The sequence below is a fragment of the Cylas formicarius genome, unplaced genomic scaffold, assembly GCF_029955315.1.
Source record: "Cylas formicarius isolate icCylForm1 unplaced genomic scaffold, icCylForm1.1 PGA_scaffold_10__41_contigs__length_53128322, whole genome shotgun sequence".
Lineage (NCBI taxonomy): Eukaryota > Metazoa > Arthropoda > Insecta > Coleoptera > Brentidae > Cylas > Cylas formicarius.
In genome coordinates, this window is record NW_026844214.1 from 3,580,128 (window position 1) to 3,595,115 (window position 14,988).

The following is a 14,988-nucleotide window of genomic DNA, read 5'->3' on the forward strand; positions in this document are numbered from 1 at the left end:
AAAATATCAAACGGTTTATACAGAAAATGTGAATTCTGCGGGAAGCCAACAAGAAACGACCAGCTATACATCTACTAATTTTCAACTAAAGAGGGAAGTATTTAAGTTACTTTACCTCTTAGATCCATTCTTTACAATGTTATTTTATTAATCCAACTAAGTAACGGTTAGAGCCGGATTTCCGTGAACAGAATGGTTGTACAGGGTAGGCATTTGCGAGACTAGCTTTAAGTCTGTTTGAACATTTGAGTGAAGGCAATGACTGAGTTGAAATGCTAAAAGATTGTCGAACTTTAATTGTATTTATATATGTATGCAGACTAATTCAGAAGACAAGAGAAGACGAAAATAAAGTTAACCAAGGAGGAAGCTCTCATCCATAAATATCATAGATAGGAAGAAATCGGTTCTTTTAAACAACATCCAACATAGGTTTGCGGAAATAATAGAACTGAGTTGATGAAATGTACAACGATAAATCAATCTACGAGGAACCTTTCGAATAGTGAAGGACAAATATTGAGCAAGGACTAAACGTCTCCTTTACCCCCAATGTTAGATAATATATATACATATATACAACTGGAAGGAGCGGAAATAGATAATCTGAAACGGAAAGTTAAAACTGTTTTGGAGAAGACAAGAAAAGGGACGATGACTTACAAAAGGGCGTGAACATTAAAGGTTCTCCAAGTGGATAAGTGAAACGCCACAGTCACACCACAAAATCGAAAAGACGCTTGCTAAAGCCAAATACATACTAGTACTAGGAAGAATCTATAGAGCACTGCACTGATAATTTAGGAACTTCGTTAACTCCACTCATACTAAACCACCATCTTTATGGACCAACCAGTGTACTGCCAACGTACCAACTGTACCAACGTACTCTGAGAGGAATCGTTAGACATTGTCGAGGCCAGACGAGGAATTATACAACACCTACAGACAGAACTTTGCTAGCACTGGAGGGAGTGATGATGCTGTATGAATAACTCTTACTTTAAAGTCATAAATAAGTTATATGCACAAGATGATGGACTACCAACCCGTGGTAGCAGATATGTAGATGGAATGGTTTGAAACTCACGTTATTGTTAACCTAGAGACTAGACTATACTATATTCAGACTAGACTAGACTATATACAAGAGCAAGAACAAAGCCAGAAACGTCGACTCAAGAGAAAGAGTGTATCTAGTTGAGTTGAAGAACATATGAAACAGGATAAATAAAACGAATTCTATATTTCCTAAAGTAATTTATTTCTCTGTCCTCGAATAATCCCAAGACAATACCTTTAGATTTATCAAGCAAAGTAGTCTAAGAGACAAAAGTAAAACGACGAAGCCACGATGGTTGAGTTTACGGCGTTTGCGGTCGCCTGACTGCAGTCCGCGACTATCTGTTGGGTGTTTGCATTTTCGGGGAAGAAAGTTTTGAGTTTGTCCGCGGCGACTGCCTCGTCAATTGTTCCTTTGTTGGTGAGAATGAAAAGCTTGACGTACATGCAGTACAGGTGATCGTTGAAGTTGACCGGAAGCTCGACATCTTCAGGTTTCTTCTTTTCGAACTCGAGTTCTTGGAATACCGTCATGTTAGCGATGAAGTAATGTACATCTTCCTGACATTCTTGGTGCACTTTGAAATACTCCTCCGTATATTGGGGCGCCGCCTGGAAGCATTTTCTATATTTTTTGTTTTATATAAATTAAGGAAATTGAGTTTTTGAATTTTCATTGTTGGTTTGAGTAGAAATTCAGTTGGTATTATAAATAAATTAATGGTTTCACTTATTTGTTTGATATATCAAACCAGAAGCTGAGTAGTTGGCTGACTTTTAAGGAGGACAAGAGACTCCGTCAGGAATTCTGGGAAGGAAGTTATATAAGGATTGAGGATCCATCACTAAACTCAAAATCCGGTGTCTCGATGATGTGTGGAAAGAAATAAGGCTTTCAAATTTATAGTTGTAGCAAAAAAAGATGGCGACTCTACTTTTTCCAGGGGAACTGATTAAAAATATGTGAAATTTTTTTTTCCCATACCGCAAAAAACTCACTAGGTAGTTTATTATAAGAAGTAAATGGATAGGGTATTTTCAAGGTGTTTCCCCCTCCCCCCAACTCACCAAAACGTAGGCAAATAACGCAGTGCAAACCAAGATTGCGACTTTCATTTTCTTGCAATTGAAATCGTATAACGCAAAATACATACCAAAATAGGATACTGCGCTTATATAAAAGAAAAAGCGATAAGATAATAGATATTTTTTCAAGTTCAAGTGATCAACACTCGGTAGGATGAGTTGTCACTACTTAGACACAAATGCGACTAAAAATATGTTTGTTAAAAATACGTTTATTCATTTGGAAAACAAAAACACAATTGAATTAAATATCCATCGAAATCAAAACAGGACTTGGAGTATAATCTAGACTCGAAGATACTTTGGTACATTATGCAAATGCAAGTGTTATGCAAACCAGACATTTGACGCTATTTTCTAATATATGTACCGAAAATATCGCATATTGATTCCAATAAATAACATAGTAAGAACCAACCCAAGCAAAAAGATGAACGGATACAGCATCATCACTCCCTCCAGTGCTAGCAAAGTTCTGTCTGTAGGTGTTGTATAATTCCTTGTCTGGCCTCGACAATGTCTAACGATTCCTTGTCTGAAGGGAGGAATCTGAGTCTTTTTTTTTAATTTCTTACAAACGCCAGGGGTTAAGTACAAATGAAGGAGTTTTCCCGCAAGCGACTGAACCATTTGAAGTAGGAATCCCGCAAAGTGGTGGTAGATATGAGCAGTACAATGGTTGGCCCATAAAGATGTGGTGGTTTAGTATGAACGGAGTTAACGAAGTTCCCAAATTATCCGTGCAGTGCTCTACAGATTCTTCCTAGTACTAGTCTGTATTTGGCTTTACCAAGTGTCTTCTCGATTTTGTGAGGTGACTGTGGCGTTTCCCTTATCCGCTTGGAGAACCTTAAATGTTCACGTCCTTTTGTAAGTCATCGTCCCTTTTCTTGTCTTCTCCAAAACAGTTTTAACTTTCCGTTTCAGATTATCTATTTCCGCTCCTTCCAGTTGTATATATAATATGTAACATTGGCGTCTTTCTAGCGGTAAAGGAGACGTTTAGTCCTTGCTCAATATTTGTCCTTCACTATTGGAAAGGTTCCTCCTAGATTGATTTATCGTTGTGCGTTTCATCAACTCAGTTCTATTATTTCCGCAAACCTATGTTGGATGTTGTTTAAAAGAACCGATTTCTTCCTATCTATGATATTTGTGGATGAGAGCTTCCTCCTTGGTTAACTTAATTTTCGTCTTCTCTTGTCTTCTGAATTAGTCTGCATACATATATAAATACAATTAAAGTTCGACAATCTTTTAGCATTTCAACTCAGTCATTGCCTTCACTCAAATGTTCAAGCAGACTTAGAGCTAGTCTCAGAAATGCCTACCCTGTACAACCATTCTGTTCATGGAAATCCGGCTCTAACCGTTCCTTAGTTGGATTAATAAAATAACATTGTCAAGAATGGATCTAAGAGGTAAAGTAATTTAAATACTTCCCTCTTTAGTTGAAAATTAGTAGGTGTATAGCTGGTCGTTTCTTGTTGGCTTCCCGCAGAATTCACATTTTCTGTATAAACCGTTTGATATTTTCATTGCGTGTAAAGTGCCTCTTTGTGCGTAAAAGTACCTTACAGTATCCAGATGGTCCCAAGCGGAAGAAAAAGGAACTGTACATGGGTTGCTCAGTGAACACGGTGTCGCTCTGTGATCGAAATATCAAAAATCCTGGACGGAAGTCCCTTGAAGTTGAGCCCTTTTCACCCTCTATGAGATTTGCAGAAATATAGTATCTCTCAAGCTTACATGAATCTGTGCTCAAAAATTGATATCATTACCAAAAATTCCACAGAATTCCGTTTTAATGTTACCGCAACTTATATTTAGACATTCCTAACATATAATTCATAAAGAATCAGAACCCTCGCATCATATCAGATGAAAGTGTTGTTTTTATATGAACCTATTTTCAAAAATGTTTAATCAATCAATTTATGAGCATGCTTAATTTGATAAGAATTTTTCCTCAATTTGGTATCTATGAAGTGCGATTCGCATTGAGTGTCTTATTAAAAAAACTAAACACCATTCAGTGAGCGGACATTTGCCTACCACCTTGACTCAAACGTTCAAGCAGACTTAAAGCTAGACTCGCAATGCCTACCCTGTACATCCATTCTGTTCACGGATATTGGAATGGCCTCAAGGGAACGTTGTGTTCAAAACTTCTCTATGGAAATTCTAATTGAATAACATATTTATTGAAATAAAAAACAAACGAAATTATACTATCAAATAAAACCCCTTAATTTTTGGACGGATCAGTTGGTTTTAGTTTTATACTGCCTAGAGAGTAATCAAAACCAATAAAATCATCCCTATTGAAAAAACTAACAGAAAAACATTTGTCAATATTCAGAGTTTATCGCAGAAGTCAACAATCTGAAAATCTCCTTAAGGAAGGTGATATTATCTATAAACAGCAATTATTTTCCCATTACATTATTAGTAAAAATGGAAAATATGAGCCCAAGTTTAGCAGTCTGTGGAGCCCCACTTGATTAAGCAATAAATTCATATGACTTATGTCCTAGCACCACGACGTAAATGCGACTTGAAGAACAATACTAGATTTGCGTCAAACAACATTTCCACAAGTGTGTGGAGAAAAATACAATGGTCAACCATGTCGAAAACTTTTACAGGGCATAATACATGATTTAGGTTATCTAATGTTTGAGAGATAGTGTACTCCGTTTGTTAAAAATACATCTTAATCTTCTGCTATTAAATTTTTAACCTGATTGAAAATATCTTCGGACACTGCTTTTATAATGGGCCCATAGTTCGAGATTTTAAGCATGACACAGCACAGTCCCTAATTAAACAGTATTTTATTAGAACCACAGGACATTTCATTCTTTGATCTTATCAATTCTCGAAGTAGTGAATTATCAGAAATACCGCTCATGGTATCGACATCGAATTAGATATAGAATTCCAAACTTGTTCTGTTGGCTGCAAGCTGCAGTGTTGAAAAAGACAGGCACTTCAACTGGATTTGTGACTCTTGTAGTTTTTGATAAGATGCGTTCACAGAAATGTCTATCTATTGGCTCTGGTGGTTCAAGAAGCATTCCTGTTAATCCTTATGAAGACGATGTCATAAATTTGCTCCGATATACCGCAAATAATAACGTAAAAGATACGTGGAACAGCTCGTTAGCTTTCTGGGGTAAATGAAAATATTCGAACGTATAAAATTCATGGTTACATCTTTTTACCTTCTCAGAAACCCTATACTTAAGTTTTCCAAGATTAACTATCGCGCTTTAGTATCTATTAAGATGGTGTCTGTTTTTTAATTATGTTCATTGTCAGTAAGATGTAGGGGAGTGGTTGTCCTGCACCAAGTCCAGTATTCTACCATAGTACCTCCGAATATAATTAAAATTCCTCAAATCAAGGAACTTACAGTATTTCCTGCTCTTGATCTCTTGCAAGCTCTCACCTGAACGAAATATTGAAATACTTTCAATTACAATCTTATTACCATGCAACCAATACAGTCAAAATTCAATTTGAATCCTAAAAGATATGCTATAGATTGACCTGACCCGTGTAGGCCGGAACTATCTCTTTGCAGGTAGTAATATATCACCGTCCCTCGACATCTCAACCATTTACATTATCCTGTAACGAGGTCTTCGTGACTTACAAAACACCATTGACTGTATCCAAACCCCTAACACTGATAAACAGAAAAAATATTCAAATTTACAGACTTCGAGACACTGTCACTCTTGGAGACTACTTGCTTCTACCTAAAAAGAGAGAAACATCTTTCCAGGGCTCGTACTTTACGTACGATATCAGATACATCTAGTTATTTTCACTCACACTTCTTAAAACACTCTCTGTAAGAAAAATCACAAGGTTATTTTGTCACCGCTCCGCTCACTGATCACATCGCCGGGAGCATTCACCGCAGAAAGCTGACGAGCTGCAAGCAACAGCATATTAGAATTCAATATGAATCGGTTTCTCCATAAAACCGTTCCACGCATCTTTTTACGTTATTACGGTAGATCGAAGCAAATTTATGACATCTTCTTCATAAGGATAATCAGGAATGCTTCTTGAACCACCAGGGCCAATAGATAGGCATTTATGTGAACGCATGTTAACAAAAACTACAAGAGTCACAAATCCCGTTGAAGTGCCTGACTTTTTCAACAAATGCATACAGAACATGACATTTCCGAATAGTTATCATTAATAGTGCAGTTCCCTCTACTACTACTACTACTACTACTACTACTACTACTCGAAAATCAAGATACATTTGAATTCCAAATTATGATATAAAAATAATATCAAGCATATCAAGCACTTATTTTTGGAGCTTTGCAAGTTCAAAACTAAAGTTTTTATTCTTCAATTCTTTTGCCACCTAGATATTAATGTTTATATACCTAAAGTTTTTTGACTTAAGCATTATAAGCATCATGGGCAAGTTATTTACAAAACACCATAATTTTCGAAATCACCCTGTAGCTCAGAAACACATTGGGTTAAGAAAATTCTGTTGTCGGCATCTTTAGTCTCACAACCACCATAACCCGCAAACCAAAAACCTCTAGTTTTACTCATAACCGAGATTTTCCGCAATGACCAAGATTTCGGACAGATTGTACAGTATACCCGTTACGACAAGTTACGTCTTGGTTTTGTTTCGCAGCATTGTCGATGCGAGACGTTGTTACCAGCTTGTTATGATTATTTCGAAATGTTGGGACTAGATACCGCGACCGGAATCGCTAATCACCATACACTTATAACCAACAAAATGGGCAAATAGTCAAATCCCAAAGTGCTTAGCCATTTGGGCCAGTACTACGCTAACCTGATACACTCCAGGTCTTTAAATTACAATATAGAGACTTCAAACTAAATTATTGAGCATATTTTTGGATATTCGTACCACTTCTCCTGAAGCAAACAAAAACACCTCGTAGGACACGGCGTCCACGCTATGGAGGCTTATATGATGAGTGAAATACTATTTCAAAACATCAAGCGTTTCAATCTCTTGTGTTTATAATGAATAGCCATAAATCTCTGCTATTGGAGAGCCGTGAAAGCGGTAACCAGCTACTGCTATAATATTATTTATTAATTAATTTATTTATTTTTGAGAAAACAGGTGAAAATTTAAAAATATACCTGTTCTTGGTGTGGGCAGAAAAAATGTGTGACATGGAGAACAAGAAAATTTAGTCTATATAATAGGTCAGAGCCATCAAACAAGTTATTTAAACTTTTAAATAATCATGGCGATTGCAAAGAGACACATAAACACTCCATCCAATTTATACCATACATACTTCAAAAGCTTATTGTACTTAGGCGACCAAATTACTGATACTCCAACCTGACGTATGAGTTACATAATATTTTTATCACTTCTGTGAGGAACAAAGGATAATTTCGAGTAGAATATTACTCCTAAGTCATAAAAAGAGTTAGAACGGGAGAGAGTTTTATCAAACAGATGACAGTCATATTTTACAGCTTACTCCTGGTGGTATAAGACTACATTGCACTTGCCTATATTAAGTTGCAAGTAATTATGTAGAGACCAATTGTTGATTTGCTCCAAACTACGCTGGAGAGGAAGACAATTCTCTAGTCACCTGACATCAAGGACTTTATCAATGTCATTAACGAAAATATTGAATAATAGTGGCACCAGTATTGAGCCTTAAGGAACGCCTGTGGAAGCAATGTATTCATCGGAAGTATGACCATAGAGATGGATGTACTGGATGGATCGAAAATCAAGGAGTTTGTGGATTAGAATTTTGCTATCTAGGCTATCAAACGCTTTTAAAAAATCAAGATATATAACGTCCATTTGAGAAACTTCATCGATAGCCTCAGAAATATACGGAGATATAGTGGTTAAATTGATAATGGTGATTTAGTTCCTGAAAACATGAAATATTTAGTCATGAAGGAGAGATTCGAAAACTTTATGGAAATTACAGATAAGGCAAATAGCCCCATAGTTTGTGATTTGCGATCTTGTCTTTTTTATGTATGGGAATAATTTTAGACATTTGCCATGTACAAGGAACGGTTTAGTCTCTCAGACACAGATTACAATTAAATCTGAACCCATTGTGGACTTTGGTTGAATAACTTTAAGGGCTTTTGCCACCTCATATTCAGAAAACATCTTTATATTTATATTTTCAGAGTAGTGTGAATTACTATTACCATTAAAACTGTTGAGGGAACCCCCGTTAGAAAATGATTATCGAAAACATAATGCTAAAGACTTGCCTAGCACGTAACTTAGTGTCATTAAAGTTCACCAGAGATTTCTCTTTTGCTTTAATTTTTTTAAATTATATTAATTTAGTTCCATTCCGCCGATTTATGCAGTTCTAACTAAGTTCATTCGTTTTAGTTTGGTGTAACTAAAATTCACCATTGTCAACATCAAAACCGAGAAAAAAGTAAAACCACACCTCAGTCTAACACACATTTTATTCAAATCGCGCCAAAAAAGCAATGTGTCTTATGCGAAGTAGTCTAAAATACACAAATAGAACAAGCCCGAAGTTTCGTCCAAGTCGTCGGATTCGTTGGCGATTCCTCCGCAAGCAGTGACGATTTGGGGGGCCAGAGCGGGGTTAAAGAAGAAAGTTTTCAATTTATCTGCCGCAATGTCGATGATGATATCACCGTTCTTGTCGAAGAGACCGAGGTTGCTGTACATGCATCCCATGTGGGCGTTGAAGTTGCTCGGAAATTTCACTTGGCTTACCGGCTTCTTCTCTGTCTCGAGCTCAATGAATACCGACAGATCGTCGATACGGTACCTGGCGTCGGCCTGACAGATGTCGTGCACTTGCATGTACTCATCTGTGTACTCAGGAGTGGCCTGGAATTTGACCGTTCATGCATTTACCAGAAAATTGACGAGCAACTATTTTAACTACTTTGAGGAAAGGAAAGACTTTGGTCTGCGTCTAGATATCGTTTTGATTGCATATAAATCTGAACCTTTTTACCTCTTCACTAATCTCAGGTTTTAAATTGTCGGACGAATAATGGAAATTGACATAAATCTAATTCCAAACACTACACCTACTTTACCTGTGATCATGGTAGTCTGATATAAATGTTTGTACTTTGGGATAGTTCTTTTGACTTTTGAATGTTGGTTTAAGGAGATACTGAGTTTGCATGTTTGATAAATGTGGATTAATGACCTGACAATAAAGCTACAGAGAAGATGAGTGTTTGGCAAACATTACAGAGCTGCGGTTCAAGTCCAGGGAAAATTGGCTCTCCTTGGTTGCAAGTCGGAAAGCAAGATATAGGTAAGGAAGGGTACATAGGTATAGAGGTTGTTGATAAATTTTTACCCACAATAGTCGTTTTCCAGAAAAAAAGATATATCGTTTTACCTCTTCAAAAAACTCAGATTTTACCTCAATTTGTCGGATGACTAGTAGTCTTAATCTTAATCCAAGCACTCTAAATCGTAGGTAGCTTACCTAGCATCATCCCCTTTCACGCCGTCTTATACATATTTTTGTATTTATATTTCAAGTTCCGTTTACATGTACCCTTTATAATGAGATTCAAATTAACCCAAGCCTGTTCTTGAGTTGATATCCATTCTGAAAATTCGATAATTGTATGTCCTTTTTATTTTCCTTTTTTTTGTATTTGTTTTTCCATCTCTGATATACTGATGTGATTGTGTAAATGGAACCATATTAAAATTTTCACGAGAACTATTGTGAATTAATTGGACTGTTAGTATAAATAGCGCAAGCCAAGCACCCCTGAGTGCTGAACTGAATAGAATTCATAGAAAATTTGCTTGTTATTGCAAAATAGATCAGACAGTAATTTTCAGCTGTAGTTAAATGATATGCATGCAGATTCATCTACACCTTGTGACACTTTATGTACAGCTGATTGCGGCATAATATATAACAACACAAAACGTAACGGCATTCAGTTGGAGACTTAAGAATAAAGAAAAAAATCCAATATCTTGAACTATGACACAGAGACCGAGAGAACAGTGCTTCAGTTGCGAAACTTAATGGCACTAAAACCGTTTTAATGTTCTCAGTGGACAACATCACTAATCACTGCACCTGAGTCTATCTTGATACAAGCACGATAGCCTTTAGATTAGATTCGACTTGATAGCGGTCAGTAATGCAATTGAATGATGCGTAAACTGAAGATAAAATGTTACTGAGGCAGAGGTACTTACCAATACGTAGGCTAAAAAGGCGAGTAGAGTCACAAGGGAGGAATTCATGTCTTTTTTTTATTAGATAATACAATTCAGAAGCTACGAATCGGAATTAATGAAATCCTCGTATTTATTGGAAAAAAAAATTTCGAGATAAGAGGAGGCGATATTGCCGTTGAAATATTTGAGTCGCAATTTAATAATCTTCACAAATACTTCAGCAATATCGCCATGTCACAGCATATTTTGACGTATAAAAATTTGAAGAGAACAACATGATAAAAGTGCGTGAACGCGATATCTGCACGACAGAGAAATTGAAGATATACGCCAATCTGCGATAATTAATTAACTTTGTTAACCTCACAGACGTCTGCTATTTTCAAAAATTATTGATAAGAAACATTATTATACATAATTTACAATTATAATATTACATAAATTGCAGATGAAGCTACCAAAATTGAATGACCAGAGTTGATCTAATTTTGGATAAATTGAAAAGTTTGATCCCGAAAAAAAGGTGTACAAAAACTGTAGGATTCAAAATTGTTTTCGAAGGCTTACATTTTGACGTTTGTCAATTCTGATGGTCATATCAGTGAACGTATTCCTGTTGTTTTACAAAAATATACCCAAAAATAGGTTGAAGCACGTGTATTATGCGACAAGTGTGGTAAACGGCATTTGAGTCGCAAGGTTATTTGGCACCAGCGGAGCGCAGCGCAGAGCAGCGGAGCGAGTGTTAAATAGACGAGTGACCTAAAAAGTTTTTCAAACTTGTTGAATGCTATACTTTTTCTACGACCTTCATTTTTTTGGTACATTCTTGCAAAACAACACGAATACATTCACTGACATGATCGTCGGAATTGACAAACGTCAAAATTCAAGCCGTGCGGTAAAATCTCCGAAAACATCCGATTGCTCCCAAAACTGTCTGGTAAAATCCCGAAAATGTCCGAAGTGGCTCGGATTTACGGGAAATGAAACTCGCATGCTAAAGTGACCCTTTCCGCACGCTAGATTGGTATATAATTCTGTATTTTACAGAAGGGAGTCAAAAAACTGTATTTGAGTTACGAGTTTATTTTTCACGAGCGGAGCGAGTGCTTAATAAACGAGTGACTTAATAAGTTTAGCAAAAATGTTGCAATCTATTCTGTATTCGTGTATATTATTTCTCTGAATTCAAATATTTTGTCGACAGAGTATCCGAATTTTTTGTAATTGAGGAAAATCGGATTTTTAATTGATTTTTGATAATTGAATGAAAATGAAAAATAAATCGAAATATAAAGGAAATTAATCAAAGAAGTGTGTTGATTGTTTATATAAACAGAGGTTTGAGAGATCCCAACTCTGCTAATTACAGAATCACCCAAAATCACTACCAAAAATAATATGGTGGAGGAGAGCAGTGATTTTTTTTTTATTTTGATAAAGTCAACCTAGGAGCGACGTATCTGGTGAATGTGTTTTCAAAATTGTAATAAACACATTTGAGTGAGCTACTTACCAAGACGTAAGCCAAGATGGCGAAAGCGATAATTGCTGATTTCATTTTTCGGCAGTTTCTGCTGTTGACTCTTGTAAACAACTTTGTAACACTATTGCGAACACTATTTGCTTGGCGGCTTTATATACCTTAGAAAAAGATTAGATTTCACAAGTACGCTGACTGTCACGTGATTACTATTACTCGCTTTAATGCATCCTTTATTCAAAAGTGCAGTTTGAATGAAACAGATATATTTTTCTATCTGAAAATAGTTCAATATCTATCCGATAGTGCGCATTATTAAACAAACAAACAAATTAATTGGTTAATACCATTATGGTACACCTGTAGTTCACATAATATGCTCAATAAAACATTTATATACGGCGATGATCTTTAGACAGGATGATTCTAGCTTAAATTTTAACCAGCCAGACTAGATCCGACATTTTGTTAGGATTGATAGTTTTGCAAAGTTTTACTCACTCATTCAAATTTCAGTGTCCGTGACAAGAAAACCAAGGTGAAAAAATTCATATTTAGAAACATTAATTGATGAGCATACATTTCCAACCACAAACAACATATTTTAAACACTAATTTATCTGGGCTGGCGTTTCATTAACAACTCTCCCACGACTGGTACATCTTGTGCACTACAACAAAGCAATAAGAAACAACTCAAAATTAAAATAGATGTTTATTTCTTATTCGTCTGTGCAAACAAAAGCAAAACCTTAGGCAAAGTAATCCAAAATGCACAAATAGAACAGGCCGGAGGTTTCGGCCAAGTCATCAGAAGCGTTGGCGATACCACCGCAAGCGGTAACGATTTGAGGTGCCAAATTTTGGTTGCTGAAGAAGGTTTTGAGTTTTTCGGCGGCGAGGTCTACGATAATGTCGCCATTGTCGTCGAACAGGCCGAGCTTGCTGTACATGCAAGACATGTGGTCGTTGAAGTTGCTAGGGAACTGGACGTCCTTGGCGGGGATTTTCTCGAACTCGAGTTGTGAGAACACCGACATGTCGACGATACGGTAGACGTCGTCGGCCTGACACTCTTGGTGCACTTGGAAGTACTCCTCCGTGTATTGGGGAGCAGCCTGTTCGAAAAATTGCGCTCTATTAAATGTCTACTGGGCTCTGGGGTTTTGATCTTGTTGAAAATGTTTGTAGTAGCCAGTGTCACTTTTTTTTACACTTTATTTCCTTTAACTTATACTACTTTTCATCTGTGAGCGGGCTGGGTGGAGTGAAGCTTGGGGTTATTCTCTGAGAACGTACTAGCATCTGTTACGTTTTAAATTAGTACCCTGGTATTACTTAATATTATTGTTGTTTTATATGAGCTGCTTTCCTAAATTTAAGTTATCTCCAATGAGGTTCCTTGTGCACAACCTGAGCCTTAGATCGTTTAATATCATCGTGCTTATCATTACATCATATATATACATTATCATTGGGTTAAATATTCGTTAAGTAAAAATGTTCTGTCATTCTAATATTTCTGTATTTTCTTTAACACATGGTTAGTAGAAAACGTGGTTATCTTCATCAGATGAAGGCAGATGAAGAAATGATCTTGTTTATGAAATTCTCACTGTTACAATTCTGCAGGAATCTCAATCTGTCAAAAGTTAGTCCCTTGGTAGAGCATATAAGTTTAAAGTTTTGGTTTGTTGTTTTTTACTTAATTACTTAGTTAAAGTATAATCATCACCATCAGGGATTGAAAAGTTGGTTTTCAATTAGATGACTGCTCGAAAATTTGTGAAACACTTTGCGACAAAGAAGGAAATGAAGATTTCGCTTAATAGTATGAACTTGTATACTTACCACCACGTAAGCCACAACGGCTAATAGAAGAACCGCGACGGATTTCATTATCGTTTTTTTTTATTGAACTTCGCACGACTTTACGCACAATTAAAAAAAATGACGAAGCTGGATATTTATAATAAAAATAGTCTTGATAAGATCTGATACACTTAAGACCGACGTTAGATAGAGGTATTAAAATCTTGTATCAATTTAAATGCTCCAAACTAATATAACGTCGAAAAGCAAACAATCAAGGGGCGTAGTGATCACTGCAGTGCGTCATTTGTTGAAGAGTTGACGAATGTACAAGGTGTCCCAAAGTCGGTTAAACAGAGTCAAAGTTTAGAGATTTCTATGGATTTTAGGATTTTTTTCTCGTAGAAGAATTGATTACGTAGGAGAATTTTAGTTTTATTGAATAATGAATAATAAACATATGTTTCTTTTACGAGTCAAATTTATGAACTAACGTGATGATAAGTTAGCAACTTGATCCCAAGAATGTCACTGCGATTTTCTTAGATATTTAAACTCTATACACCCTAACATATCATTTACCATTGAATTAGAAACTAATAATAATTTTTAACTCTTAGATAATCTTTTTATTAGAAAATCAGATCTAATATTGGGTTATTGTGTTTACAGCAAACCTACGTACACACACCGATGCCTTAGTGCATCGTCACATCGCCATCCAGCAAAAAATTAATCGGTTATCAACTCTCTTGTTTACAGAGCCATAAAAGTCTATCAACTCTGGTCACTGGACCCAGAATTAAACACACTCATTGGACATATTTAACGAGCCATCACAAAATACTCTTCACAAAAACCACCCAGAAAGACAATTAGCCCTAAATCTATCCCAGACTTGCCTCCGTTGTCCACCGACTGACCACATAGCAAAAGTTCTTAAGGTATGTAACTTCAAAACCTGTTTGAGATACCAGGAATTTAAACAGAAGCATATGCAGCAAAGACATATCCAAACCCAATCGTGAAACAGAACATCAAATGTTATTCGAATGAACTGAAATTCTTGCAGATAATCCATTCTTTTACCGAAGAAAACTCCTTGAATCCTGGGAAAACTCTAAACAACCAACCCTTAACCACTCAGGCCTTTAACTTTCACCAATCTGGGACTCAGTCATCCTCCTCAGACAATGAGTAGAATACGAGCCAGTATCAGTTAAGCTCTGAAGAAGACAACAGGATGATTGGCGAAACGTCAGCAAGTTCGATTTATGAACAACGACGTCGGAAGAATCCAAAAAATTTG

At 36.3% G+C, this 14,988-nt stretch overlaps 4 protein-coding genes across 5 annotated transcripts in view; all 4 read right to left on the reverse strand.

Annotated features, from left to right (window-relative positions):
• Window positions 1–14,988, reverse strand: part of LOC132699254 (calbindin-32) — a 369,234-nt gene that overhangs the window by 316,769 nt on the left and 37,477 nt on the right. The window lies entirely within an intron of this gene.
• LOC132704304 (uncharacterized) lies at window positions 1,254–2,251 on the reverse strand. The gene is made up of 2 exons (XM_060674206.1): window positions 2,131–2,251; window positions 1,254–1,674 (listed from the first exon to the last, which is right to left on the reverse strand). The coding sequence occupies exons 1-2, from the start codon at window positions 2,212–2,214 to the stop codon at window positions 1,309–1,311; spliced, it is 450 nt and encodes a 149-aa protein (XP_060530189.1). The 5' UTR covers window positions 2,215–2,251; the 3' UTR covers window positions 1,254–1,308.
• LOC132708158 (uncharacterized) lies at window positions 8,629–12,058 on the reverse strand. 2 transcript variants are annotated; one of them, XM_060680299.1, is made up of 2 exons: window positions 11,901–12,058; window positions 8,629–9,043 (listed from the first exon to the last, which is right to left on the reverse strand). In XM_060680299.1, the coding sequence occupies exons 1-2, from the start codon at window positions 11,943–11,945 to the stop codon at window positions 8,678–8,680; spliced, it is 411 nt and encodes a 136-aa protein (XP_060536282.1). In that variant the 5' UTR covers window positions 11,946–12,058; the 3' UTR covers window positions 8,629–8,677. The 2 variants fall into 2 exon arrangements, with proteins under 2 accessions (XP_060536282.1, XP_060536281.1); XM_060680298.1 differs by lacking the exon at window positions 11,901–12,058 and adding an exon at window positions 10,400–10,482.
• Window positions 12,570–13,819, reverse strand: LOC132708042 (uncharacterized). The gene is made up of 2 exons (XM_060680143.1): window positions 13,719–13,819; window positions 12,570–12,985 (listed from the first exon to the last, which is right to left on the reverse strand). Exons 1-2 carry the CDS (start codon window positions 13,764–13,766, stop codon window positions 12,620–12,622), a joined length of 414 nt encoding a protein of 137 aa, XP_060536126.1. The 5' UTR covers window positions 13,767–13,819; the 3' UTR covers window positions 12,570–12,619.